The sequence below is a fragment of the Brassica rapa genome, chromosome A03 (assembly GCF_000309985.2).
Source record: "Brassica rapa cultivar Chiifu-401-42 chromosome A03, CAAS_Brap_v3.01, whole genome shotgun sequence".
Taxonomy (NCBI): domain Eukaryota; kingdom Viridiplantae; phylum Streptophyta; class Magnoliopsida; order Brassicales; family Brassicaceae; genus Brassica; species Brassica rapa.
Window position 1 is genome coordinate 5504741 of NC_024797.2, and position 26524 is coordinate 5531264.

Sequence of the window (26524 nt, forward strand, 5' to 3'; positions counted from 1 at the left end):
AACAATTCAGATTTTTTTTTTCTTCTTCTTTGTAAGGGATGTCACTTATCGGTGAATTTATGCACCATTGTTAAGTTATACATGTGGTTATATTGATAATTTGTAAAGTTTTTCTCAATTATTTTTTTGTCAGTTGTTTTTTTTTGTAGAAGTAGAACCAAGTTACTTTGAAACTATGATGAATAGAGATTGTATAGAATATAGCGAACTCTTAGTTTATTAACATTTTCATTTACTCTCATGATTTGCTAAAAAAACTTGTAACAGTAGTTGGTTAATGATGTTTTCTATTTGTAGAGGATGTATCTTAGGACAAATTTGTTAAAAACTTTGATTGTCTTAATGTAATTTGTTAAAAACTTTAATTTTGTATAAATAATTCGCTTAAATTCCATAAACTTCATTCGACTAGTTCAAAGATTGTTTATAATAACGTCTCTGGTTAAAAATTCTCCAAAATCCGCTACTGCTCATTCGTTTAGTTGCCAGTCGATGCAACATACAAATTTGGAAGAATTTCGGAAACACACATTATGAAGTTGTTGCTTTGAGATTAATATAATGACTACGGATGATAGGTATTTTCATATAAAAACTTGACATTCAGATCCAAAAATGGATTGTTTGAGCTTGTATCCGTAGATAACTTGGTCTATACTAATAGAAAGATGTTACAGTCCACTGATGAATATCAAATATTTTTCTTAGTCTATGCGGAAAAAAAAAGAATATCATATTAACAGACATGAACCGTCTTGTTGTATTGGATCCTTGATTGGGTAAGACTTTTTATTAATGAATGGGTTGCCCAAAAAAGTTTCTTTTGCTTTGAGATTTCACAAAAAGAGACCAATATTTTTTGAACTTATATAAATCGATTTCTTACAAAGAATTAAATGTAGATCTCCAAATCTTAAATCTGAAAACCAATTATGCAAATATGAAATCCCTTTTTCACCTTAGAGAAGTTCCTTAAAAAGAAGATATCAGATTGCATAAAATGTTCTATGACTCATTTTATTTAAGGTTATCCACATCCCAAATTACAAAGACAGTAAATTAAGCTAGTTAGCATATTAAGGAGCTTTTTTATTCAGATAGTTCTATTAAAAGAGATAAATATAATTAAAACTGATAAAAATTAGATATACATTTTTATTTAAAAATTATATTATGAATCAAAGTGTTGATGCTCAGTATTCGCGAACATAAATATTTTAATCCCTTATCAAACTTATGAGTGAACACTCATACATGTATTTTCTTGCATTTTTATTTGAAATCCTTTTTTCAAATTATATATATATATATATATATATATCAAACTTGCTAAACTTTAGGACAAACAAAGAACTCTAAGCTAGTGGTTTCATTAATATAGTCTTAAGATGATCTTGGTTCAAGTGGGATATCCTAATATCCAAAATCTCAACCAAGAAAAGAAAAATGGCTTTTTCATATCTATTGATGACATAAAAAGGAGAACATTTAGTCCTCCAATCACTTTGTTTCCTTTCCAGTAGTAGTGTCACTATTAACACAGCTTGCACTTTAATACAGAAATGTTTAAAATGTGTATTGTTTTCCCCAACAACTAAATTATTTCGATTCTGAAAAGTACTCTCGGTTCTGTATTAAAGTGGATTCCAAATTATTCTATGTAGAAGATATAGCTCGGCAACTAAGGATTTCTGTATGCATTGTTACAACTCTACTGTATTCGATTAAGTTGACAAAAGAAAAAAAGGTTTGCTGAATCGCTTTTGGGCACGCAAGGCAAAAATCTCTGGTTAAAAACTTTATCATTGAAAAAAAAACTTTATCATTGCTTATAGAAATAAATGTGGACGCAAGGCAAAAATCTCACAATGATAAAGAAATATTCACCAAAACTAAGATGGACCAGAATCAAATTAGATAGGATCGATGGTTGATATATGTAAGCATTTTAGTTATTCTAATTACACCCATTATTTAACGAGTTATATGTATTTCACGTAACGCTTATAGGTCTAATATTCGATTTGGAAGACTGATGAGACGCAAGCTTCAGATCAAGATCGAGTCCACCGGTGTTACCCGACACGGATATTTCAGGATCTGGATGTCCGAGACAAGGATCAGTCAATCCTTGTTTCCAAACAGCCTCTGTGGGCGACCCAGTGTGATCATCATCATTACATGGAATGGAACTATTTTCTTCAACGTTGCCGGCCGAAACCTGTTGAATATATAGATTGATGATTCAAGATTTTAAGTTTTTATAACAAATCAAGAAAAGATATTTTCATATACCATTCTTATTATATAAAGCTTAGACTATAGTAAAATATCCACATTTTTGCTTATAAAGATTTTGACATCTGGAGTGGTAAAAATGTTGTCAGAAAGTGGTAAGAATATTTGGAAATTATATTATTAAAAACATACAAATTATGCCTGATCCTTTTGAAGATGTGACATTTTTCCGTTATGGACTTTCCTTAAAACCATTGAAGTTTTTACTTTACCTACGAAGAGTTTAATTTCCTTTTGTTATATAGAAATTAGAAAATAAGATTGGAACGTTGACCAAAAAAAGAAAATAAGATTGGAACTTGCCATATCGAAGAGGCTAGTGCGGCGTCTCTTGTGATGGAGAGTGGTGGCTTGACGAATGAAGTATTTTTGAGCATGACTTGCCACTTGTGTCGGAGATTTTGTGACGACGAAGTTTCTAGAGATTCCTCTCCAATCTCCTTTACCAAGCTTCTCTAATCCAATTAGAAACATCTGGTGCTCTTTTTCCGTCCATGGAACCCCTACTCATAAAGAAAAATTAAAATGATCTCATTAATTGAAAAAAGCCTTAACAAAAGCTAACGATTATAAATACAATATTTTTTGTCCGCAATGAAGCGGTTGCATCGCATGCTATTCTTGTTTGATTAATTAACTTCAGAACAGTTGATTATAACACGGTTATATGGCACATCTTTGTGAGAAGTGTTTAACTTTATATGATAATATATTCTGCAACTTTATAACATGTCAATACTTATCATAGTCCGACGGACAAACCCAAACAAGAATGTAAAAATATGTCAAAGCTGTAACCTTTTTTGCGGTCGGGTGTTTTGTGGGTGAGACCGTCGGAGAGATAACCGGCGAAGGAAGAGGAAGAGGAGGAACATGCGGGTAAGCAATCCATGCTAAAACTTTTCTTCATTGCGGCAGCCAAAATTGACGAAGGTGGAGGAGAACTGGGACCTGGTGGTGGTGAAGAGCCTGTGGTGTCTACATGAACACCAAAGAGCTTAATGACTCTGGTTTTGTTGGAAAAACATGTTCTTGAATTATGTCCTACGCTTCCACAGTGTGAGCATTTCCTGCCCATTGCAATGAATAAGCAAGAGGAAAGAGAAAGAAAGAGACTATGTTGATGATGAGGAGAGATTTTGGGGTTTATGTAGAATGGTGGAGAGCATAGAGATAGAAGATGATTGGATAGGCGAAGTTTATTTATTGGAGGATGCAACAACTTAAATGATGTAGTCCAAGTTGGTGTATTTCTATGTTTAGCCAATAAAAATGCGAGTTTACGCTAAAAAAGGGGGATGGAAAGCTGTCTTTATCAGTGGGGTTTTGTCATTAATATGGACTAAAATGTAGATTAAAATCTAACTGAAGTGGTCATAAAAATGAAATCTTCATTTATTTTTCCCGTTGTTTTTTTTATTTGAACTTGATTTTGCTTTGTATTTATGTTTTATAGAATCTGTGATTTGAAAAGAGAACGAGGTATACATAGCAATTAACAAGAAGGGAATACATATGAATTATAGTTACAAAAAATATGTATCATATAAAGGCTTACATCCTTCATAAGAAAGGTATCTTCGTGGTTGAGAGAGGGAAGACTTGGATCCTCCAATAGTCTTGGGCTGGTGTGTAGTTGGATCATGGATGACCTAATAAAATGTGAATAAATAAAAACAAAACTACATTAATTTACTATTTTGTAAAATAGAAAATGACAAAAGAGCCTTATTTATTCGACAAAGACGTATTATATATTAATTTTTTTTGTTTGATGGTAAATATAATTTGGATCTTATGTTTTCCAATATATTAGTTGGAGGGAAGAGTCATCCACATAATATATTTTATTTTATTTAAAAGATTGCCTGATTTGTTCAGATATGTGTAATCGATAACATTATTAATCAATAGTAGACAAAGCACTACTATCCGACATGCAAGTAGCTATTTATTATATATCAACGGTAGAATTGGTCCGCAATATGGATTGCTTAGTTCGGCATGTCGAGCTAGTAATTAGTATTGGAGGACAATGATGACTATTCATATATAATAATCTACTAATGTTGATTCTATCTTCTATTGCATTTAGAAATGTGACTGGGATTCATATCTATCATATTAATAAAAAAATATTATAATGTTGATTCCTTTCTTTTTGTCAAATATTCATGTTGATTCAATCAGGTACAGTGGTTGGGATTTTATGATTTATCATTTTTCTTTTTTGTAACAATTTTATGATTTAAAAATAATCATAAAATGTTGCCTTCCAAGATAATATAACATATGAATTGCGAGTGCATTTCATCCACAATAACAAACACACAGCACACTCTTTTGGTTGCTGGATTAACAACTTTTACATGCTTCTTTAGCTAAAATTATGCAAACGACCAATGATCTCTCTACCGCCTGACTTTCTTGTTCTTTGAATAGCATTCTGAGGTTTCATGACCCTTCTTCCTGCAAAACTCACTCCCGGAAGCTTCTTCATCCATAAGCCTTTGCCCCCACTCATCACCTCGCAACATCTCAACAATCTCAGTGATAGTAGCGTCTTTTAAAGTTCGAATGTATGATACAGACTCCTTAAAACTGGCGGGTAACTTCGTAATAATCCTAAAGATGACATCATCATCAGGAATGTTTCTTCCATAGAACCTTAGCCGGTTCGCAAGATCCATCACTCGCCAAGCAAACTCATCAACACTTTCTTCTTCTCCCATTATCAAATTCTCATACATCATCCCAACATTCTGTTTCTTCATATCCCGAATACTCTCGGTTTCTCCGAACTCCGCCTTCAAAAGTTCCCATGCTTGCTTCGACGAGGTAGCTCTTGTTATCCGAAGAAAGATTGTGTCTGTTACCGACATTTGAAGCATGTAAAGTGCCGACATATCCTTGATTCTCTGTGACTTAACCAACTCTTCTTCCATAGGCTGATCCGAGGTTTCACTATCTATAACATCCCATAGGTCACGGGACATCAATAAGGTTCTCATTTTGATACTCCAAAGCTCATATTCGTTTCCATTAAACACCGGAACAAGCTGTTGCATCTGCGTTTGAGCCTCCATGGCTATTACTATTTCTTGTTGTTAAAGATGAAGATCAAAAGTCATAAGCAACAACTACAAATCCATAAAACTACACACATGATCTATAGTTTTCTAATTATCCTAAACATGATCCAAAGACACTAAGCTCAAAAACTCCATTTTCTTTTACTTTTACCTTAGCAAACATGGAGATCTCTAGTCAACACCATGGACAAGATTCAAGAACTTAAAGGACGGTGGGGGGTTATAAGCTGAAATTACCTTGGCTTTTTGCCACTGAGAACTCGTAGTGTAGTGCAATAACGGGAGATACGATCTCGACTTTGTGTCGGTGAGAAATCTATACTTGTTACTCTGTTCTTCACTGTTTTAAAAGGAAGAAAAGGAGTCAAAGACACGTGCCACAAACACATGAATGGAAAATCTACCTAACGCACAGCTCTCCAAAGGATTTCAACATTGTAACTCAAGAAGACTACACCTCAATATTTAAATTTTAAATACAAAACTACTTAAATAATAATTATTTTTTTCAAAGAAAACTATATATGTATTTTACTTTTTCTTTGGTCGAAATTTTGTTTTGTTTTTAAACATCTGATCCAATTAATAAGGATACAAATCAAGAAAAAAAAAACTAAAACTGGTCGTAAAAACAAATATTAAATATCAAACAATATCTCAGATTCTTTAAAAAATATATAAAATCAGCACTGACAAAGATAAAAAAAATCATGTATTCATTCATCAATTCAACTAGAATTAGACCAAACAAAGCACTTGACTAAAGTTAACACCAAAACAAAGAATGCTTTATTCCCATCATCTGGCAAAACAAACGCTCTACTTATTACTCTGGACAGAGAGGAATCACAGCACAGTACTCACCGGAATGTGTCTCAGGGAGACAAACCCTCAACTATTCTCTAACATGATGCAGTTTAGCTACAACCCAGACTTACGAAAAACTTTACTAAAGGCTTCTATTTTTTTCTCCTTTTCTCATGCATTTAATTGAAAACGTTTGTTCAGAACAAAAGATAGATCAAAACCAAAAAAACTTTTAACTCCCGCTCCTCTTCTCTCCGTGGTCTCTCCGTCGATGCCACTTGGGAGACTTTAACCTTTCTGATGCTCCGTTTGCTTTGAGAGACATTTTCCGAAGAGTTTGACGTTTCACGTTTGTCACCGAGACATTTTTCCACACCAGTGACCGACTCTTCTACAGATTCTTGAGCCGGTTCCGTATAGTATTCATGAACCAGCAAGAAATCAATGAGATCACTAATAGAAAGTGTTTCCGCTTCTTCGACTAACGCTTCATTAAATCTTAAAGGCAAAGAGGAAAGAATTTTCTGCACCACTTCTTTATCTTCGACCTCCCATCCACAAGACTTCATACGAAACACAAGTTCCATTAGCTTATCAGTAAACTGATGAACTGTTTCTGTGTCACTCATTTTCATATTATGATACTCTTTCTTGAGATCAAGAAGCTTTCTAGCTTGAAACAAAGGACCTCCTAGTGATTTCACTAACAAAAGATCCCATGCCTCCTTTGATGATGTAGCAGACGCTATCCACGGAAAAATTTCAAAGGCTAATGCATTTTGGATCATATGAAGCGCTGTTGTGTCCTTCATTTCCATCCATTGTTTCCGCGAGGCTGAATCAGTGGATGATGATGATGATGCATAACCTTCTTCAAATTTTTGATATGCCGATGAAATTTCCTCTTGTTGAAATATTCCTGTCTCCACGACATCCCATAGATCGATAGCCTTCAAAAACGTTTTCATTTTTACGCTCCAACACTCATAATGAGTCCCATCAAACACAGGAACAACCATCTTCATAAGCCCTGAATCGAAACTTAAATTTTATTCCAATAAGTCAAAAAGGTATTGTGGGCAAAGATAAATATCTACACAAAAACACCTAACTATTAGCTGAACTATGGATCCATATCTGAATAATAACTAAAAAATCATGGAAGAATAAATAAGCATTTTTTTGTCAACGAAATATATTAAGTGGTTACAACCGGAGCCAATGCTCAACGGTAAAACGGTAAAAACCTGAGTTAATCTCAACGAAAAGCTGAACAACAAAGATAGTACACTAAAATTAGCACAAACACTAAAATATGAAGACTTAAATCATATATACATATTACTGTCATAGAGGACTGTCTAACCGCAAGTGGAGCGGTCGAAGGGTCCAAAAATATAAAAATATAAAATTTAAATTTTTTTTAAAATATATAAATAAATTATGGTAAAAAACTTTATAATTTTAGATATAATGCTAAATTTATAACTTATAATAGAAAACATCAGATAAAGTTATTAAATTTTAAAATTACTTGATATAATGAACATGGTATAAAATTAATTTGAGACGCCCTGCTGTCATGTTTTCAAACCAGAGCAAGTTTGCAAGGCACGTGCACGTTAATAGAGTTCCATAGACATAACATTGTAGGCATTTACAAAGTATTATGTAAATTATCGCCATAAGTTATAAAAAAAATATTAGATCTTTTGAACTGTTGCCTCTTCCCAGCTTACGCATATGGAATTGTCAGATTCAGTAAGAACTAGGAGATGCTAAACTTGGTCAAAGAAAAACCCAGCAAATTCATATAAAACACACCATGTGAAAAAAAAAACACAGTGGATTAATGTAGAAACTTTTGATCTGAAACCAAATCATTGTTTCTGAAAAGATTTATAAATTATTCAAAAAGAGAGATCTTGTAGTATTCTAAGGAAATCGACATTGTACCTGATTTTATCAAGTATACGAGCACACCCAAAAAAACAGCTCGCATATAACCCTAATATTTTCTATTTATAACCTAATTTTGGTATAAGACCGTGAAGTTTAAAAGGAAATATTCCGAGATCTTTGCGAAGGAAACGGCAGCCAAAATACAAAGCACCTTAAAAAAAAAATCTCGCTAATTAGTTAAGATTTGTTTTGATTTTTCTATTATAATTTTTTTTAGAACAAATTTAGAAGATTTGTTTTGATTATAATCGGATTATTAGGTTTGGCGGTTAGTAAATTTGAGATGCCAAGTTGATGCCTTTTGGACGGACTCAACAACTGGAACGGGTTTGGGCTTTGTCTTGTTGGAGCTTGTTAAAGAGGTGATCACCGGACAAAGAAAATGTCAACAGCTGAAATCTCCACTTCATGCGGAAGCGGAGAGCATATACTGGGCAATGAAGGAAATAAGCAACCGAAGTCTCCAACAAGTCAGTTTTGAGTCTGATTGCCTACAGGTGGTGTACATTATCCAGCACGTCAAACCTTGGCCTGCCTTGGATCCTGAACGGGATCAAATTGGCTCAATACGTTCTTCCTTTGATACTTTCTCACTTAGTTTTATTCACCAATCTTTGAATATTCGTGCGGATACTTTTGCTAAAGTGGCCCGATCAGTTGAAGAAGACTGCTCTTTAGTAGAGGTTAAGTTCCCCTTGAGGTCAGCTCATGAAGCGCATGTATGGAACAATATGAATTTGGAATGAAGCTTTTGATGACAAAAAAAATTAAAAAAAATGGCAATGAGTTTGAAATCTTGTGTTCCTACCTAGCCTAACCACTGAAGAGTTTTAAGATGGATGATGGATCAAACATTCATGATAAAGGCACCAGAGTTAGGTACGTAGCAGCATGCCATTCTGATTTACCTAGTTGAGTTTGAGAATTTTGTAGGTTAGAAAATGTTCGATTAAGCTCAGAATTAGTTGCCAACAATGTAGTTTGAGATATAGTTATCTTTCTTGAGCATTAAGATTTTCTGAGCGTTGCCCAAAAAAAAAAAAAATTTCTGAGCAATTATAAGGAGCTAGCAAGCTATAATAGCTTTTTGATATTTTCTTAGGATTCATAAACTCCTCTGTTTCAAACCTTATAATATAATATAAAACGCTAATAATCCAGTAACAAGATTACAAGCTGACATGAACCTTTAGTCATAGATCTCAACTCCTTTTCTATCAGCATACGCTTCTCCGTGTCCGTTGAATATAGAGAGATCGTAGCAGTTTTCAAACAATGAGCGTTTTTCAGAATATAAGTGGCGACTTCATTCTCTTCCAGTGTTCCTGCATAGCCTATCCATTCAAGAGTTTCCAAATGGAAGCTCAAGCATTCAGGAACAGATCTCGGTTGATCCTCGACACCTCTCTTAGGAAACCAATGATTCTGAAAAATGTAAGAGCATTTAACTTAATTAAACCTCTTGAAACATATTACTGGACCGATTTGGTTTTCGAGCGAAAAACAATCTAATGTGATGTTACCTGGTTGAGCTTGAGAGATCGTAGCTTAGGATACTCTTCAAGCAAATGCGTAAGCAGACTCAACTGAATTGTATCGTAAATATGTAGTTCCAGATGAAGAATCCGTTTGGAGATTAATGTACCCTTAAGATGTGAAGCCTGCACGCGAGACACAAAATCATTTGTAATGTTCAAAGGAAAACAAAACCTAGGTTGCGTGGAAAGAAATTTTCAAGCGTTTTACCAATATTGGGATAACCTTAAGGAAAGATGCTCAAGTGCGCGGAAATAAGTTAGAACTTTCATGAGCTTCCCTGTTTCTGACTCAAGCAAAGAAATATTTGCCTCTACCAGCTTAGGCATATCCTCAACAAAATTAAAACAACCTCCACGATCGTTGATCTTTAAGTTGTTCAAAGAAGGAGTGTTTATCTCGAATCTTAGATCATCGTAACAATGATATACAGATTGTGTATCAATGGATAATCTCTGTAGAGTAGGGACTGATATAGTGAACATAAAACGGCCAAGACTGCAAAGTCTTTGGAGGTAGAGATCTTCAAGAACAGGACAAGCCGATAAAACTCTTTTGAAAGATTCTTCTTTGTACTGAAACCTCACACGTGTGACGTGCAAAATTTTCAGGGAAGGGAAACAAACAGGAGAGTCTACAACGTCCACAGCAATCCTGCCTTCGAGTTTCAAGACAAGGAGTGTTTTGAAGACTTTGAGGTTATTTGGGAATCTGATGGGAGAGTAAAAAACCTGATGATAATTCAAAGTGATTATGATCTCTAGGAGAATGGAACGGATGTTTGGGAATAAGAGAGTATCTATGGAATCAGAGTATTCCCCAAGTTTGATGTTTAGGGTTTTGAGAACAGGAGCTTCGTGTAATGGCAAGGACATGCGACAAAATTGGTCAAATCCAAGGGAACCATTGTAGGGACATGTTTCGTCATACACAAGCGTTGGCATCATCTTCCACACATAGTTCCATCGTTTAGACAATAAGCTTGTGGACAATGCGATTCTTACCGGAACCAATGAGAGGATTCGAAAGAGCAAGTCATCAGGTAGGTCACTGATCCTATCAGAACATGTCACCTCTTCGTTTCCCAGTTCCTCAGCTTTCATCGCCCAGTCGTTTGAGATATGAAACCCTAATTTTTGTTAAGGTTTCCTCTCCTTTTCACATATTATTTGTGTATTATATAACTTAATAACAATAGTTTATTTTAACATTCATATCATTGATATTTTTTCAAATGCATAAGTTGATTTCTTTGCCAAAAAAAAACATAAGTTGATTTCATACCTTTTTAGTAAACATATTTATTGATTACGATATTTTACTATTTCCTGCCTATGTATGATTTATTTTCAACAAAATATTTGGTTTATTAAATATTATTGTTTTAAAAAAAACTATGTTAATTGCATGTGTAATAATATAAGTAAGATGAGCAATCTACAAATTTAATGTTTTTCTCCTACTTGCGCGTAAGATGTCCAGAGCGGTGGTATTAAAAACTATAAAGCTATCATAGCTTCTTCATCTTATCGTTGGAATCATAACATCCGAAAGAAACTAGGTCAATCAAAGAAAAAAACAGCTCTATTCAAAAATTGTATAAAATCACAAATGTTGATATAATCTATACTTTTAAAACTGAAGTACAAATATAAACTAACCCATAAATTAATTATTTTATACATTTAATGCCACTGATATATTAATTAATCTTAACTTTCAGTATTCATTGCATTTTTCGAATTTGAATCATACTACCTAAATTGATTTCATAATTAATTCTTTACAAATAATAATTTTAGTTAACTCATTTTATGCAGCAATATATATTTTCACTTTCATTATTAGGTGCTCATTTCTTTTCTTTAATCAAAACTACTTCCTGTAACCTAGCTTACGCCTAAATGATATTTACTAAAGACTGATTTAGTTAAGCATATGCAATATTTACTAAAGAATCTTCCATTTTTACGCTCATATATCAACGAAAATATACATATATCTTTTATATTTAAGTAATCGATTAAATAAAAATGAAACCCTAATTTTTGTTAAGGTTTATCTCTTTGTCACATATTATTTATATATTATTTTATAATATGTTTAATAGTAATTTATCCTATGACATACTGACGTTACATTCATTAAAACTGATATCTATACTTTCTATTCAAATTAAGCATAAGTTGATTTCATTCATGTTAATGAAGATACATAATCTGAGTATTTATATTAGAGATTTTTTCTATTTTTCTGTTAAAATATTATTTATATTACTACGTTAAAGTTGTTTTTCATCAAGATAATTGGTTTCTCAAATGTTAGCGTTTTAGGATAAAAATATGTTCATTGCATATAAACTTGAACTTGAACTTCTGAAAATTATCAAAATATCCAACGGTGTAAATCAATTGCTATTGTTGTTTGAACTAGTTCTTTATGTATCGGGGTTTGAAGAGGTGGCCTGATGACTTGATGGATCGGGGTTTTGGTGGGAGCCGCATGAGAGGAGTGGTCGGTACAGAAACTTGAGCATTTTCCCATGACCTTGCCTCTTTTATGGCCTTTTCCATGATCTCCTTATCTGAAATACATTGATCCTTCATCATAATCTAACCATTAATCATGCACGTTGAATTTAATTTGGTCGTAGAGCTGGTTATTTTCTAGTATACAGCACAAAATAATTTTATTCCTTCTTGTTTTTTTTTTCTTTTTGGTAGATATGTGTTGTTCTGAAAAAAAAAATCATCTTGAAAAAGTCTCGTTTGGACCATGAACAAGACAAAACTCAATATTCTCTTGCAACCGAAGAAACTCCTCTGTTAAATAGATTCCAACAATAACAAGGTAAAACAAAGATTCTAATAATAATGTCGTGGAGTTACAAGCTTACATGAAGTCGAAGCCTTAGGCATAGATTTCAACTCCTTCATCATCAGTCGTTCTTTCCTCCTGCATCGACGATCTCTTGAATATGCATAGATCGCAGCGGTTTTTAAACAACGAGCGTTGCGCAGGATGTAACGAACGATTTCTTTCTCTTCCAATGTTCCTCCGTAGCATATCCATTGAAAAGTTCGTAGATGGAAGGACAAGCATTCAGGAACAGAACTCGGGTTACAGACTGAAGGTGGTGGATCTAATGTAGTAGGCTCTATAGTCAAATAATGATCTATCTCCTGAAGCTTGAGGACTTGTAGTTTAGGGGAATGTTTGAGCAAATGCAAAAGCACATTACGGGGAACTTTGCCGTAAATACATAGGTCTAGATGAAGAAGCCGCTGAGAAATTTTATCGGCAAGAATCAGAACCTGCACGTCACCCAACATTACAAGGGTTATCAAAAATAAAAAGAAAAAAGTGCTAGTTTATCAAATAAAACAATAACAGTCTACCTCCTTAGCATGTAAAGGTATCGAAAGAAACTCGACTGAAGTAAGAAATCTGAGAAAATCTTTAGGACGTTGATCAACTTTAAGGGTAGCCTCCACCAGATTAGGCATATCCTCAGTAAATATGATATCACCAGAGAAATCTTTGATCTTTAAGTACTTCAAAGAAGGAGAATTTGTTATCTCGAGTCTTTGGCGACCGCGAAGTCTAACTTCATTGATTAAGAGATCTTCAAGAACAGGACAAGACGATATTAGTCTGCATAAAGATTCTTCATAACGGAACCACACATGTGCGATGTGCAGACTTTTCAGGGACCGGAAACAAACCGGTGGGGAAACATCAAATTCAAGACAAAAGATGGTGTGGAGTTTCAGGACGACCAGTTTTTTGAAGACTGTTTCAGGGAAACAACTTGGGAGTATAAGAGAAACAGATTGTTTCTTTAGTTTGATCGTTAGGGTTTTGAGTACAGTAGCTTCATGTAATCGCAACGACCTGCGGCAAAACTCGAGAAATCCATGGGAAGTCATGTTCGGACAAGAATTTTCAACGTACTCAAGCACTGGCATCATCTTCCACAGAGATATCCATCGTTTAGAGAGTAAGCTTGCATTCATTGCCTCGCTTATTGGAACTAATGAGAGTATTCCTAAGAGCAAATCATCGGGTAAATGACTGATCATATCCGAGGATGTAACATCTTCGGTACCTAATATTGCAGCTGACATCGCCTCCAAGAACAAAAAAGATCTGAAACTAGAATGGAGATTGGAAAAGGAAAATATCGTAGGTTACGAAGGAGAGCTAAAACCCTAAGTAGACTTTGTGAAGCACATCAACCTGAACAAACATTTTTAGGCTTTTTACTTTATTTAATATGTGGGCTTGAAACCCTCGAAAATTTATATTAAACCCAATAGACTCTTTTAGTATAATGCACTTGAAACTCTATTAAGAATATTTTCTGAGTGAAAAATGTGGTATCACCTATTTTCTCGAACGAAATAAATAATTCCTTCCAACAAAAGTTGAATTTAGTTTTGCGGAATATTTTGATCACTACTTTTACAAAATATCATTTTAAAAGAATACACCATCACACATAAAATTAATTTACCATTTAAATCTAAATGATCTCTCTTTAGTTTAGGATATCACATATTTTTAATATCTTTTAGTTTTTTATTATTTGCATTGCCCTGCTGGTTAAATGCTATTAATGAGAATAGTAATTTATTATTCTTAACAATAGGTTATGGAGATTTCTTGGTTCATCATGTTATTGCTTTAGATTTATATACAACTACACTGATCTTAGTAAAAAATGATTTAGATGCACATGGTTCCAAGTTAATACCACATAAAAAAGATTTCAGGTATAATTTTCCTTGTCATGGTCCGGAACGAGGAGGACTTGTGATATTTTGGTTTCGAACGCTTTTTATTTGACAGTTTTTTAGATGTTAAATACTATTGGATGAGTTACTTTTTATTGGCATTGCAAACATGTCATATTATGGCAAAGTAACGTTTCACAGTTTAACGAATCTTTTACTTATTTGATGGGATGGTTAAGAGATTATTTATGGTTAAACTCTTCGCAAGTTATCAATAAATATAAACAAAATGTTAAATTAAATATTTATATTTTAATTAATTTTTTTTAGAAGTAATTCCGCAGTATACAACTTGGGCAACGAAAAATATGAAACACTTTGTCCTCAAATGCTAATCCAATACCTTTTTACTGAGAATATATGATATTTCTGAAGTAAAGTCAATTTCAAATCCAAAATGTATTTCCCGGAAAAAAAATCTATAATTCGATTACAAGCTGACATGAGGCCGAAGCTTTGGAAATAGATCTCAAATCCTTCATCATAATCTGACCATTATCCATGCTCGTTTTCTGTAGTGAGATAGTAGCAGTCTTTAGAAAATGAGCGTTTTTAAGAATGTAAACTGCAGCTTCTCTCTCATTCAGTGTTCCTCCATAGCCTGACCACTGGAGATTCTCGAGATTGAAGCTCAAGCATTCAGGAACAGAGACTAAGCAGTACAGTTGGTCCTCGTTAACTGTGAGATATGGCTAGGAAACATAAAAGACATCGTATTAGATCAATTCAAAAGTTCTTGAAACTGATTACTAAAACATGAAAATGTGAACTTACTTGGACAAGCTTGAGAGATCGTAAATTAGGAAAATATTTCAGCAAACCCAGAAGTAGATTAGAGTAAAAGCTGTAGCCTAATTCAAGATGAAGAAGCCGGTTGAAGATTAAACTATCCGTAAGATTAAGAATCTAGATACAAAAAAAAAGCACAACGTTACTTAATCTTGAAAGCAAATGATATCTTCAAAGAATATGAAACCGAGGTTTGCGGGAAAAGGGATTTTACTATTGCAGGATATAAACGTATCGAAAGACGTTCAAGTGAAGAAAGAAATTTCCGAAGCTTCTTAATTTTCGATAGATGAACTTTTACATCCGCCTCCACCAACTTAGGCATATCACCAACGAAATTATAACAACCTCGGTCATCGAAGATCTTTAAGTATTCCAAAGAAGGTGCACTTATCTTGTGTATCGTGGCATCGTAATAATAGTAGGCACCTAGTGTAGTAATGGATAATCTCTGTAGAGAAGGGGATGATATACTGAACAAAAAACGTCCAAGACCACAAAGTCTATGGAGGATGAGATCTTCGAGAGCAGGACAAGCCGATAAAATTCCTTCGAAAGATTTTTCGCACCGGAAATTCACACATGTGAGTTGTAACCTTTTCAAGGAAGGGAAGCACACAGGAGAATCTACAAAGCTCAGAACAAAGTTGCCGTGGAGTTTCAAGACAAGGAGTGTTTTGAAGACGTTGAGGTTATTTGGGAATCTGATGGGACTGTGATAACCAGAAGACAACGTGATTTTGATCTTCAGGAGAGTGGAACGAATGTTTGGGAATAACAGAGTATCTATGGAATCATATTGATTTGTAAGTTTGATATATAGGGTTTTGAGAACAGGAGCTTCATGTAATGACAAGGACATGACACAAAATTGGTCAAATCCAAGGGAACCATTGTAGGGGCATGATTCGTCATACATGAGCGTTGGCATCATCTTCCGCACATAGTTCCATCGTTTAGACAATAAGCTTGTGGACATTGCCATTCTTACCGGAACCAATGAGAGGATTCGAAAGAGCAAGTCATCAGGTAGGTCACTGATCCTATCAGAACATGTCACCTCTTCGTTTCCCAGTTCCTCAGCTTTCATCGCCCAGTCGTTTGAGAGATCTGAAGGAGTAACCTTATTTTTGGAGCATAGAGAAAAGGAGGTAAATGAAACCCTAATTTTGTTAAGTTTTTTTTTTCTAGGACCTTGGTATTTTACCCGGACCCAAAAATTCAAACTGTAACCAACCCAAAAATATCCGAATCCGACCCAGATATGATACATACTCAAAAATTAGGGATATTTTATAATCTTCCTTCCTTCTATATAAAATTTAGCCTATATTCATATATATTTACGTAAGATTTTTTAAAAGCTAGAGATAAAAAAATTAAATTAAATCAGTCCAGCCAACCATTATTAATTTATAAATCGTTACTTCTTTCTTTTATTTAGTCCAACAATTTTTAGGTGAAATAACAAACATTTATGAACACAACTCGGCTGAATCCAGAAAATTTTAAGATCCTCTTATAAAAAAAATGGTTATGTGATCAAATGGTAAAAATGCATCAAACCTTTAAACTCGGAAACCGTAGATGGTTGTAAATATGAGTTGAAGAAAGTACCATCACAGGCTTGAGGACTTGTAGTCTTGGGCAATGTAAGATCACACGGAAAATCGATCAATTTATATATCAACAGTAGAGTAGACCGTGATCCCGATCAGTACATATACTGATGACCTATGCTAAATCATACATTGACTTTTTTCTGTTAGTCAAATTTTTATGAATGATGACGTGTCATTAACGGAAGCATACCTATTATAATGCAATTATTTCGCTTTAAAATAATAATTATTAAAAAATATATTCTTGTCAAAACAGTTGCAGGAAAGTTTAGAACCCGTGCTTAGTCAATCATTAGAATGTTGCCCAACCACTGTGCCAAATCGATTCTTTGTTTCCAATCTCCAAGGTTTGATATTTAGCCTAATACATATTTAATTCTGATATTTTTTTCTTGACGTATGTCTTCTAGTCATCTTCTTCCTCCTTCCTCTGTAACATTACAGCAAGAACCACCACTTCCACTCTCACCTTTTTCATTTTCAGTTCCACGTGAAGCTAATTCCTCCTTATCGTTTTTTTAATCAACAACTGTGACAAACCATTTCGTTGTTTGTATCTATGATTTAAAATAGTATATATCTATAGAAAAAGTGAGAATGGAAGTGGTGGTTCTTGCTGTAATGTTACAGAGGAAGGAGGAAGAAAATGACTAGAAGACAGACGGCAAGAAAAAAGCTATCAGACTTAAATATATATAAGCGAAACCTTAGAGAATAGAAGCTGTAGTGTATCGAACCGGTTTTGTGCTTGTTTGGTTATACCGAGTATTTTTGGTAAGAACTGTCGGCAAAATGACCACCGTCGATTTTCAGAAGGATGAATCTAATCTAACGGAATATAACCTTGCCATCCAAGCATAGAATAATCGACGGACGTGATTTATTTTCGAAGATCCACGTTAATCACATGCCACATGGACCCTCTTTATCTTTAATTTATGGTTTAAAAAAATTCCGCACGATGATAAATAAGAAAAAAGGTTTACAGGGTAAGGCCGGAACATTTTGTTATCATCGCCGTCGTCAAGATGCCGCCGGCCGGAGAACTCCAACATCAATCTCCATCAAAAGACAAGCAACCCACCGATACTCAATCTGCCGAAGCTGCGGCAGCGATCGCCGCGGCTGCGGCGGATGCGGAAGCTGCGGGATTATGGACACAGATCAAGGCGGAGGCTCGCCGTGACGCTGAGGCGGAGCCGGCGTTAGCTAGCTACCTTTACTCGACGATTCTTTCTCACTCGTCTCTCGAGCGATCCATCTCGTTTCATTTGGGAAACAAACTCTGCTCATCGACGCTTCTCTCCACGCTCCTGTACGATCTGTTCCTGAACACGTTCACCTCCGATCCTTCTCTCCGCAACGCCACCGTCGCGGATCTCCGTGCTGCTCGTGTTCGTGATCCGGCGTGTATCTCCTTCTCCCATTGCCTTCTCAATTACAAAGGCTTCTTAGCGATTCAGGTGAGAATCTTCATCTTCCGGTTAACTTGATTTGATTTGGTTTATTCCATTTGGATAACTTGGTTTGGTTTATTCAATTTGGTTAACTTGATTTGTTAGGCGAATCTTCTGGTTTGTATAGTTGATTTGGTTTATTCAATCTGGTTAATTTGATTTGGTTTATTCAATCTGGTTAACTTGATTTGATTTATTTAATCTGGTTAACTTGGTTTAATGAATTTGGTTAACTTGATTTGAAACTCGGTTAGGCACATCGGATCTCGCACAAGCTATGGACTCAAACGCGGAAGCCACTAGCCTTAGCTCTCAACTCGCGTATCTCCGAAGTGTTCGCCGTCGATATCCATCCAGCAGCGAAGATCGGAAAAGGGATACTCCTCGATCACGCAACCGGAGTTGTCATCGGAGAAACAGCTGTGATAGGGAACAACGTTTCAATCCTCCACCACGTGACGCTCGGTGGAACAGGTAAAGCTTGTGGAGACAGGCATCCCAAGATCGGTGACGGTTGCTTGATCGGAGCTGGAGCGACTATTCTCGGGAACGTCAAGATCGGTTGTGGAGCTAAAGTAGGTGCTGGATCTGTGGTTCTGATCGACATCCCTCCACGAGCTACGGCGGTTGGGAATCCGGCGAGACTTGTCGGAGGAAAAGAGAAACCGACGATTCATGATGAGGAGTGTCCGGGAGAATCGATGGATCATACTTCGTTTATCTCGGAATGGTCAGACTACATCATTTGAAATTATTACTGAGTTTTGTTGTGTTATCGAGCTTGTCGAGATTATAAGGTAAACGTGATGGACTGTCTTTACTGAGCTCTGTCGGATTTATAGACTACTGGCATGTTCAGTGCAATAATAATGAGTTTAGTTTGGTCTTATTGTTCAGTCATTAGTCATCCAATGGTTTACTAATTACTACATCCTCTCTTTCGTCAAGTTTCCAGATACAGATTCAAATTTACATTCGTAGCTTTTATGAATCTAGAAACTAATATTGATCCATGCGGCTCAGCTAAAACAACTTAACCGCCATTACATCTCAAAGAAATAAGCTTCTCTTCAATCATTAACTCAATATGAAAATAAATAAGCTTACTTTCAACAAATCCATTATATACTTGCAAACTATTTTTTCAAATAATTATTCACTAATAATCATTAAAAATTAATTTAATTTAATTTATTTTAATCATTACAAATTTCCTTGTTACTAATTCTTGTAGAGAGTTTCCTTTGTTTTGACAATTTTTGTAAAGGTAAGAGTCATATACTCTCAGTTGAGTTGATGGTCAAGAATATAGAAAAGAAAGAAAGAATCATAGACAATATGAATTTCTTATTGAAGTGGGTTACATAATCTGCAAATGTCCCATCACAAAAAATTGTTACAATGTCACAAGACTCGCAACACCAGAACATTTTACATATATATAGAAAAATGAATATAACGAAACAACATTTGTGGCTTCTTAACAAAATGAACGGCTGTTTTTATCATGGCTGACTACAAAAGAATGTGTTATATAAGGATGGCTTAGATGTCTTCTCCTCAAATCTCCCTAGTGTTTGTTTGTTCTATATCTACAAAACTAGACCAGTGAATCAGTGTAATAGCACACACACTTAAGCGGAAACTCGGGTTTTGATAGGCTTAAGCTTTAATCCCATGCTTTCAGGGGACAGAAGCTCGGGTGAAATGCAGGAAGGGCTAAGAGGACTTCTAGGGCTCTCTGTGAAACAAGATGGTCTGTATAATCCATATCCCATCAAGAAATATTCCATTGGAACCAACATTGCATGTGGTTGCTCCTCTGTTACCATTGAACCACAAGCCTGAACCTGAAAAAAAAAATCCCAAGAAAGTAAACATTGATTAGTAGCAAGAAACAAAACCAAGATGTTCGGATAAAAAAGTTGAGGATTTTTTTTCTCAGACCTCAACCAAAGCACAGTATCCTCTATCCAAATTTGCTGCCATGTGAACAGCTTCTGAATAGAATGGAGATTGATCTCCTATAAAGATAAGTGTCCTGCATTTTAGTTTCTTCAATCCACTTGAGATGTCAGGTCTCCTGCAAAAGCATAAAAAAAACAAATATTTGTCAACATGAATGTTGCCTAGACAAAGGATTTAAAGGTGTTTTTGTTTTCTTACCGATCAATGGCATCAAGAAACCGCATGACATTTACACTTTGCCTCTCATCAAGCAGCTGAGGACATTACCAAAAGCGATGTCAATTACTTGATACACAAAGAGGTCTATATATTGATGAATCAAGACCAAAAATATAGAAAGATTAGAAGACTGACTCTTCTGCAAGCTTGTGCTATATCTGACTCTGGAATCTCCACGTTACCACGGACTTCCTGTTACAAGTAGAAGCGATCTTTTATTAAAAAAAACAATTTTAAATAGAGAAGAGCTAGTAATGCAACAATGATAGTTGGCAGCTACTAGTGTAGTTTACGCACCTTACTAAAATATCTTTGAAGCAAAAACTCCTTTACCACTCCACACATTCCATAGAAATACAACAAGTTTGAGACAACTCTGTTGTAGAACCATTCAGACCAAGAGGGAGCTTTGCATAGAGGCGAGACAAGAATCAAACCGGCAACCCTTTCTCTATGTTTCATCTGAAAAGTTTTGAAACAGAGAGCATATAATAAACACAATGTCTGTCCGAGGAAAACGGATTGTGAGAAGAGTAGGGATAAAATAGGAACATACCGCGAATAAAGTGAGGATGTAAGCACCTGCAGTCACTCCCATACACATCACAGCACCAAGGCTGAACCACAAAGCTTAAACTCATTAGTTAACATGTCTAAAAAAAATTAAATAAGGTCTTCATTCGATAATTACCCGAAAAAGTTGAGAACTTCAAGGATCTGATCAGCTAAATCATCAGCAGAAGGGACTGAATCATTAGGAAAAATCGGACCAGCTCCTAACTGTAAGATCTCTTCGTGAAAATGAAGAAATTATGTGAGTGATCACGTCAATAAAAGAAAATGACATGTTAAATAACTTAAAAGAGAAACTAAAAAATTGACCTCATGCCCCGGTGGACTGATATGATAGATGCAGAAGTTATGTAACAGCAAGGAAGCTGCTTCGGGGCAAAAGAACAATCCTTGGAAGCATGACATATCTGAAAGAAGAAGCAACAAATACATTTAAAAAAAATCAGAAAAAACAGACAAAGGATCCTGTAATTTAGCTGTACACTAGTGCATGTAACGATTCTTTTAAGACTTACGGTTAAGGGCCAGATCGGGATAAGTAATCAATGCTGGCTTTTCTCGATCTCCATAGACAATGACAGACACAACACCACATGCAGTTTTAACACGATGCTCCTGAACACAAGAAGTTTTTAACAAAAGTAACACCCACCAATGTATCATGAAACCAACATAAAAATAAACTATAAAACATACACTATCTCATTACCATTGTCTTATCCATGTTCTAATGCATGTGATTGTTTATCTTTAGTAAAAAATTAATCACATTCTCTTGTGTATTTGTATACTAAAGCTAGGATATGATAACTTAATTTAGGTGGGAAATGATTAATGTATACAAAAAAAATAAAGAAAACAAATGAAAAATCTCTGTTAGAGGGTTACCATGTGCAAGCCTTCAGCTTTTAAGGGGAAAAGAACAGAATCAAAACTTCATCATCATCCAAAGGATGGCCTAATTCTAATCATTGTGAAATTTCTTTATAATAAAAAGAGAATGACAGTGTAAAAGAGATGGAATACTATGAGTGTTGATGAGATATAATAAAGAAGGATTAGTGTATTAATCTTTGAATAAACAATAAACAAAGCGTTAAAGGGTAGACAAAAACAGCTGGAGTTTTCTTTATTAATTAAAAGAAAAAAAAAAAGAATCAAAAGGCAATAAGACAAGAATAAGGAATAGTACAAAAGAAGAAGAAGTAAGAAGATATCTTTTGAATAGAGAAGAAGATCCCAAGAATAATAATCTAACACGAAATTTCACAAATCCGCAAGCAAAGAATTTTCCAATAATTTTTTTTAATGAAAAAGCTTATTAATTTCAAATGTGTAAAATAGGCAATCAAGAAGATGTGATTTATCATTACAAATCAATTTGAATCTAAACATAACCATACATTTCTCTAACAAAATCTCAGTCCAGAAGCTTGATTCGGATCCGATATCAAGAAACCATAATTGCAGTAATAACCGAAACAATTTCAAAGAACACAAAATAGGAAGGTAAGAGAAAGGACCTTGCCACCAAGATAGATGGTTCCAACGTCGACGGAAACGGAGCCGTTTGACTCCGCCATTGGCAACAAAAGCTCCTCAGTTTCCGCCTTGGCTGTCGCCGTTGTCTTATTATTTAACCGCAGGGATAACAAGAGGAGCTCTTCTCTTTCTCTTCCTCCTCCTCCTCTCCCTACCTCTAAATGTTTTGGCTTTTCTTAGCTTATATACAAAGCGATTCCTTCTCTCTCCTAAGACCTCTCTGGAAAAATAACCGATTTTTTAGTTTTTTTTTCCTTCGTTTATTCTCTCTCTATTTAAATTTTTAGCGGTGATTTCTCCATTGACGCCGGTGGTGGTAACATGACACTTGAACGGTCAAAATATCCAAAAAGAAACATTTTTATTTCGTTTTGACTAATATTAAACCAGCTCGGAAACAATTTTCAAAGTCTTTAAGAAATCATTTTTGTATGACAATGGAGTTGAAAAAGCACAATAAATTTAAAATAAAACTGAAATGTATTACTTTCAAATCGGAAACAGCGTATCCAAACTAAAAATCTGGTAAAACTGAACTAAAACAGAATTGAATTAAAAAGCCAGTCTAGTTAGAACACAAGTTGACCTTTTCTAAAATTAGGCACCATTTTGAAATAAGTCTAGTTTCCAAAGTGTACGTATCAAACATCTCTTTAATGTTTTGGATTTTTCCCAAATTCTCGATCATTGTATTAGACAGTTGGCTAACATCACGCGGTATTTTTTTTTTACACAAAAAAAAATACTAATTACTTAAAAAAAGGGGCGTTCCGAGAATCGAACTCGGGACCTCTCGCACCCAAAGCGAGAATCATACCACTAGACCAAACGCCCTCATTGCTTTATTTTGTGTATACAAATTTAATATCATTAATCTCTATATTTGGGCCGCTAACGGGCCTTTGTCTATTTCTCGGTCTGTACTCTCTCTCTTAAGAAGAGTCAATACCCATAAAAAGATCCCTAAGCTTAGTGAGAGAGAGAGAGTATCATCGTCGCTCTCTACATTTCCAGTAACCCTCCAATTTTTCCCGCCTTTGTCTCACTCTCTTCCCGCCTCCACCCGCCGGAGATCCCATGGCTCAGAAGCATCAATCCGCCGCCGCCCCAGGTCCCGAGCCTAAGAAGCGTCGCCGCGTCGGATTCTCTCCCGCCGGTGAGTCGTTTCTCTTCCTATTTCTGTTCCTTTTGTTTATAACTGTCACTCGCGATTGACACTCACCGTAGCTCCGCTTTTCGTAAATTTTCTTCTAATCTGGCAGTTTGTTCTTGACAGATACTGGCGTGGAGGCTAACGAGTGCATCAAAATCTATCTCGGTACGTTTCTGATTTTGGATCGTAACGAAATTAGGGTTACGCTTCCTGTTTTTCCCCTCTTTGGTGAAATTAGTTGCTCTAACTTACATTAATTGATAGCTAACGAATGGTTGTTTTAAGTTATTGAACGTGTAGAGAAGATGTGTGTGCTCAATGTTATCGATAAGTATTCTCTGTATAAAGTCTTTTTTTTTGGGGTTGTTGTGATATTATTTTGACTTCTCTTTTTGTGGTGGGTTGATTTGTAGTTTCCAGCAAAGAGGAAGTGGGTTCTCCTGATGTTTCCTGTGTTACTCCTGTTGATCTGAACGACTTTTTTGATGGAGATGGGAAGATTTATGGTTACCAAGGTTTGAAGGTAGTTTTCTTTCTTTAAGTTTTTGGTTTCTCATTCTTGTGGTTGTGGTTCTGTTCTGACGTTAATTTGCTGTCGATTTCATTTGTTTCAGATCAATGTGTGGATTAATAGCATTTCGTTGCATTCTTATGCTGATATCACGTACCAGAGCACAACCAATGTAAGTCTTAAGTTTAGTTTTTGTCCATTGGGCTGTTTATATATTGTGTTTTTTTTAAATGAAATCTACCTTAGAGCATCCCTTTATATTTTCTTCTTCTTTTTTTTTTGGTTTAAAAGGGAGACAAAGGCATCACGGACCTCAAAACTGCTTTACAGGTACTAATCAGCTTCTGTGTCTCATCTTATCTGATACCTCCACATTTTCTGTTTCTTTTTTCTTATGATTGACTATTTCATTCCACACAGAACATATTTGCTGAGACAATTGTTGATAGCAAGGATGAATTTCTGCAAACCTTTTCGACAGAGAGAGATTTTATCAGGTGCACAGCTACTGGATTCTCTCATACTTCCTGGAACTTGTTCCTGTATTCTTTAAGATAGATTTCTCTTTGTAGTCATTGATAGTTTAACTTTGTCACTATTGATTGTTTTAGAAATATGGTCTCAAACGGAGAGGTCTTACAGTCCGGAGTGATAGATGGAAGCAGCATCAATGCTCAAGTGGCTCCTTCAGATCTCCAGGTAGTTTTTCGCTTTATGTTTCATTTTATAATCTTCAAGGACCCAATTAGTTTAAGATGCGTTTAACAGCAGTGAAACTGCAAATTTGTTTAAGAAAGAACATATAATGGTCTATTTTCCTCAGGTTTTACGGATGGAGATTGGTTCTCCAAATGCTGGACTCCTCTATAGCCGATTGGTGCCTCTTGTTCTTCTTTTTGTCGATGGTAAGCACCCGCCGCTACTCTTTGATGGTATCCTGAATGTTTATTTTCTCTCTTGTTAATATTAACCAAACGTTGGTCCATTATATCAGGCAGCAACCCCATTGATGTCACTGACCCTGACTGGCATTTATATCTCTTGATTCAAAAGAAAGAGGATAAAGAGGAGCCTTTGTATCAAATTGTGGGCTTTAGTGCTATTTATAAGTTCTATCGTTATCCCGACAGGTTAAGGATGCGACTCAGCCAGGTATATATAATATATACACCTCAGTGATCTCAATTCTTCATGCATTCTTTTCGGCTTGACTTGTGCTGATTCTTCGTTTTGATTCCAGATCTTGGTCCTGCCTTCCTTCCAAGGAAAAGGATTTGGAAGCTACCTCATGGAGGTAGTAAACAAAATGGCGGTAGCAGAAAACGTTTACGACCTGACAGTGGAAGAGCCATCCGAAAAGTTCCAACACATCCGCACTTGCATAGACATAAACCGCTTGCTCGCTTCCGATCCAATCAAACCAGCCATCGATTCAGCTGTTGAGACACTCACAAAAGGAAAGCTATCGAAGAAAGCTCAGATACCTCGATTCACTCCACCTCTGGATGCTATCGAGAAGGTCCGTGAAGCTTTGAAGATCAACAAGAAACAGTTCCTCAAATGCTGGGAGATCTTGATATATCTCGCGCTTGATCCTATCGACAAATACATGGAGGATTACACATGTGTCATCACGAACCATGTGAGAATCGATATTCTTGGAAAAGATATAGAGGCTCCAAAGAAGCAGGTGGTGGATGTTCCAACGACGTTCGAAGCTGAAGCATCGTTTGTGGTTTTCAAGTGTGTGAATGGAGAAGAAGCTAATAACAACAATGTTCAAGTGGATGAAAACAAACCGGATCAAGAGCAGCAGCTGAAGCAATTGGTTGAAGAAAGGATTCGTGAAATCAAGTTGGTTGCTGAGAAAGTCTCTAGAAAATGAGAATCTGAGTTGAATAAAAACTTTGAGAGAGATATTTATCAGAAGCTTTTTTGTTGAGTGTTCAAACTCTGTGGTCTTAAAAAAGACAAATCTGTTTGTATTCTCTTTGTACCGGTTTGTTACGGAGGTTTGAGTAAACAGTGTAGTTCCGGTTTAGCGGTTTCGTTCGGTTATGCAACTATTAGCACAATTTACATTCATACCCGTAGTAAATGTTTGAGGGCAATTTCTTAAGTTTTCCTGTAGTGTAGCTGTTGAGTTACGTACTGGGCCTTTAATGGGCTCAAACCTTCTAAGGGCGTGAGAGGTTAATG

General features: G+C 35.4%; 8 protein-coding genes and 1 non-coding gene across 12 annotated transcripts; 2 read left to right on the plus strand and 7 right to left on the minus strand.

Moving 5' to 3' along the window:
• Positions 1-1787: 1787 nt before the first annotated feature.
• LOC103856794 (transcription factor MYBS3) lies at positions 1788-4310 on the minus strand. The gene is made up of 3 exons (XM_009133926.3): positions 3097-4310; positions 2602-2801; positions 1788-2221 (listed from the first exon to the last, which is right to left on the minus strand). Exons 1-3 carry the CDS (start codon positions 3374-3376, stop codon positions 1994-1996), a joined length of 708 nt encoding a protein of 235 aa, XP_009132174.1. The 5' UTR covers positions 3377-4310; the 3' UTR covers positions 1788-1993.
• Positions 4311-4545: 235 nt separating this feature from the next.
• On the minus strand, positions 4546-5747 carry LOC103856795. 4 transcript variants are annotated; one of them, XM_009133928.3, is made up of 2 exons: positions 5628-5747; positions 4546-5392 (listed from the first exon to the last, which is right to left on the minus strand). In XM_009133928.3, the coding sequence occupies exon 2, from the start codon at positions 5382-5384 to the stop codon at positions 4710-4712; it is 675 nt and encodes a 224-aa protein (XP_009132176.1). In that variant the 5' UTR covers positions 5385-5392; positions 5628-5747; the 3' UTR covers positions 4546-4709. The 4 variants fall into 4 exon arrangements, with proteins under 4 accessions (XP_009132176.1, XP_009132175.1, XP_009132179.1 ...); XM_009133927.3 differs by having other exon boundaries at positions 4546-5398; positions 5628-5724; XM_009133931.3 differs by having other exon boundaries at positions 4546-5366; positions 5628-5708.
• Positions 4565-10853, minus strand: LOC103856796 (putative F-box/FBD/LRR-repeat protein At5g56810). The gene is given in 3 exon segments (XM_018657615.2): positions 4565-9584; positions 9683-9820; positions 9899-10853. Coding segments are annotated over 3 exon segments (1314 nt in total). The 5' UTR covers positions 10799-10853; the 3' UTR covers positions 4565-9308.
• A 2160-nt stretch (positions 10854-13013) lies between these two features.
• Positions 13014-13881, minus strand: LOC103856797 (putative F-box/FBD/LRR-repeat protein At5g56810). Its single transcript, XM_033288697.1, has one exon. The coding sequence runs from the start codon at positions 13820-13822 to the stop codon at positions 13070-13072; it is 753 nt and encodes a 250-aa protein (XP_033144588.1). The 5' UTR covers positions 13823-13881; the 3' UTR covers positions 13014-13069.
• Positions 13882-14857: 976 nt separating this feature from the next.
• Positions 14858-17636, minus strand: LOC103856799 (putative F-box/FBD/LRR-repeat protein At5g56810). Its single transcript, XM_009133933.3, has 3 exons — positions 15495-17636; positions 15266-15397; positions 14858-15183 (listed from the first exon to the last, which is right to left on the minus strand). Exons 1-3 carry the CDS (start codon positions 16551-16553, stop codon positions 14911-14913), a joined length of 1464 nt encoding a protein of 487 aa, XP_009132181.2. The 5' UTR covers positions 16554-17636; the 3' UTR covers positions 14858-14910.
• A 217-nt stretch (positions 17637-17853) lies between these two features.
• LOC103856800 (serine acetyltransferase 5) lies at positions 17854-19281 on the plus strand. The gene is made up of 2 exons (XM_009133934.3): positions 17854-18365; positions 18614-19281. The coding sequence occupies exons 1-2, from the start codon at positions 17931-17933 to the stop codon at positions 19106-19108; spliced, it is 930 nt and encodes a 309-aa protein (XP_009132182.1). The 5' UTR covers positions 17854-17930; the 3' UTR covers positions 19109-19281.
• Positions 19282-19686: 405 nt separating this feature from the next.
• LOC103856801 (protein NDL1) lies at positions 19687-23123 on the minus strand. The gene is made up of 10 exons (XM_009133935.3): positions 22643-23123; positions 21635-21734; positions 21429-21526; positions 21238-21326; positions 21103-21163; positions 20844-21008; positions 20682-20738; positions 20526-20581; positions 20307-20442; positions 19687-20209 (listed from the first exon to the last, which is right to left on the minus strand). The coding sequence occupies exons 1-10, from the start codon at positions 22700-22702 to the stop codon at positions 19994-19996; spliced, it is 1038 nt and encodes a 345-aa protein (XP_009132183.1). The 5' UTR covers positions 22703-23123; the 3' UTR covers positions 19687-19993.
• A 300-nt stretch (positions 23124-23423) lies between these two features.
• Positions 23424-23495, minus strand: TRNAP-UGG. The gene has a single exon. It is a non-coding gene; the product is annotated as a tRNA-Pro (tRNA).
• Positions 23496-23576: 81 nt separating this feature from the next.
• Positions 23577-26410, plus strand: LOC103856802 (histone acetyltransferase type B catalytic subunit). Its single transcript, XM_009133937.3, has 10 exons — positions 23577-23817; positions 23938-23979; positions 24228-24337; positions 24429-24497; positions 24617-24655; positions 24746-24822; positions 24937-25024; positions 25149-25230; positions 25320-25477; positions 25566-26410. Exons 1-10 carry the CDS (start codon positions 23739-23741, stop codon positions 26208-26210), a joined length of 1389 nt encoding a protein of 462 aa, XP_009132185.1. The 5' UTR covers positions 23577-23738; the 3' UTR covers positions 26211-26410.
• The last annotated feature ends 114 nt before the right edge of the window (positions 26411-26524 follow it).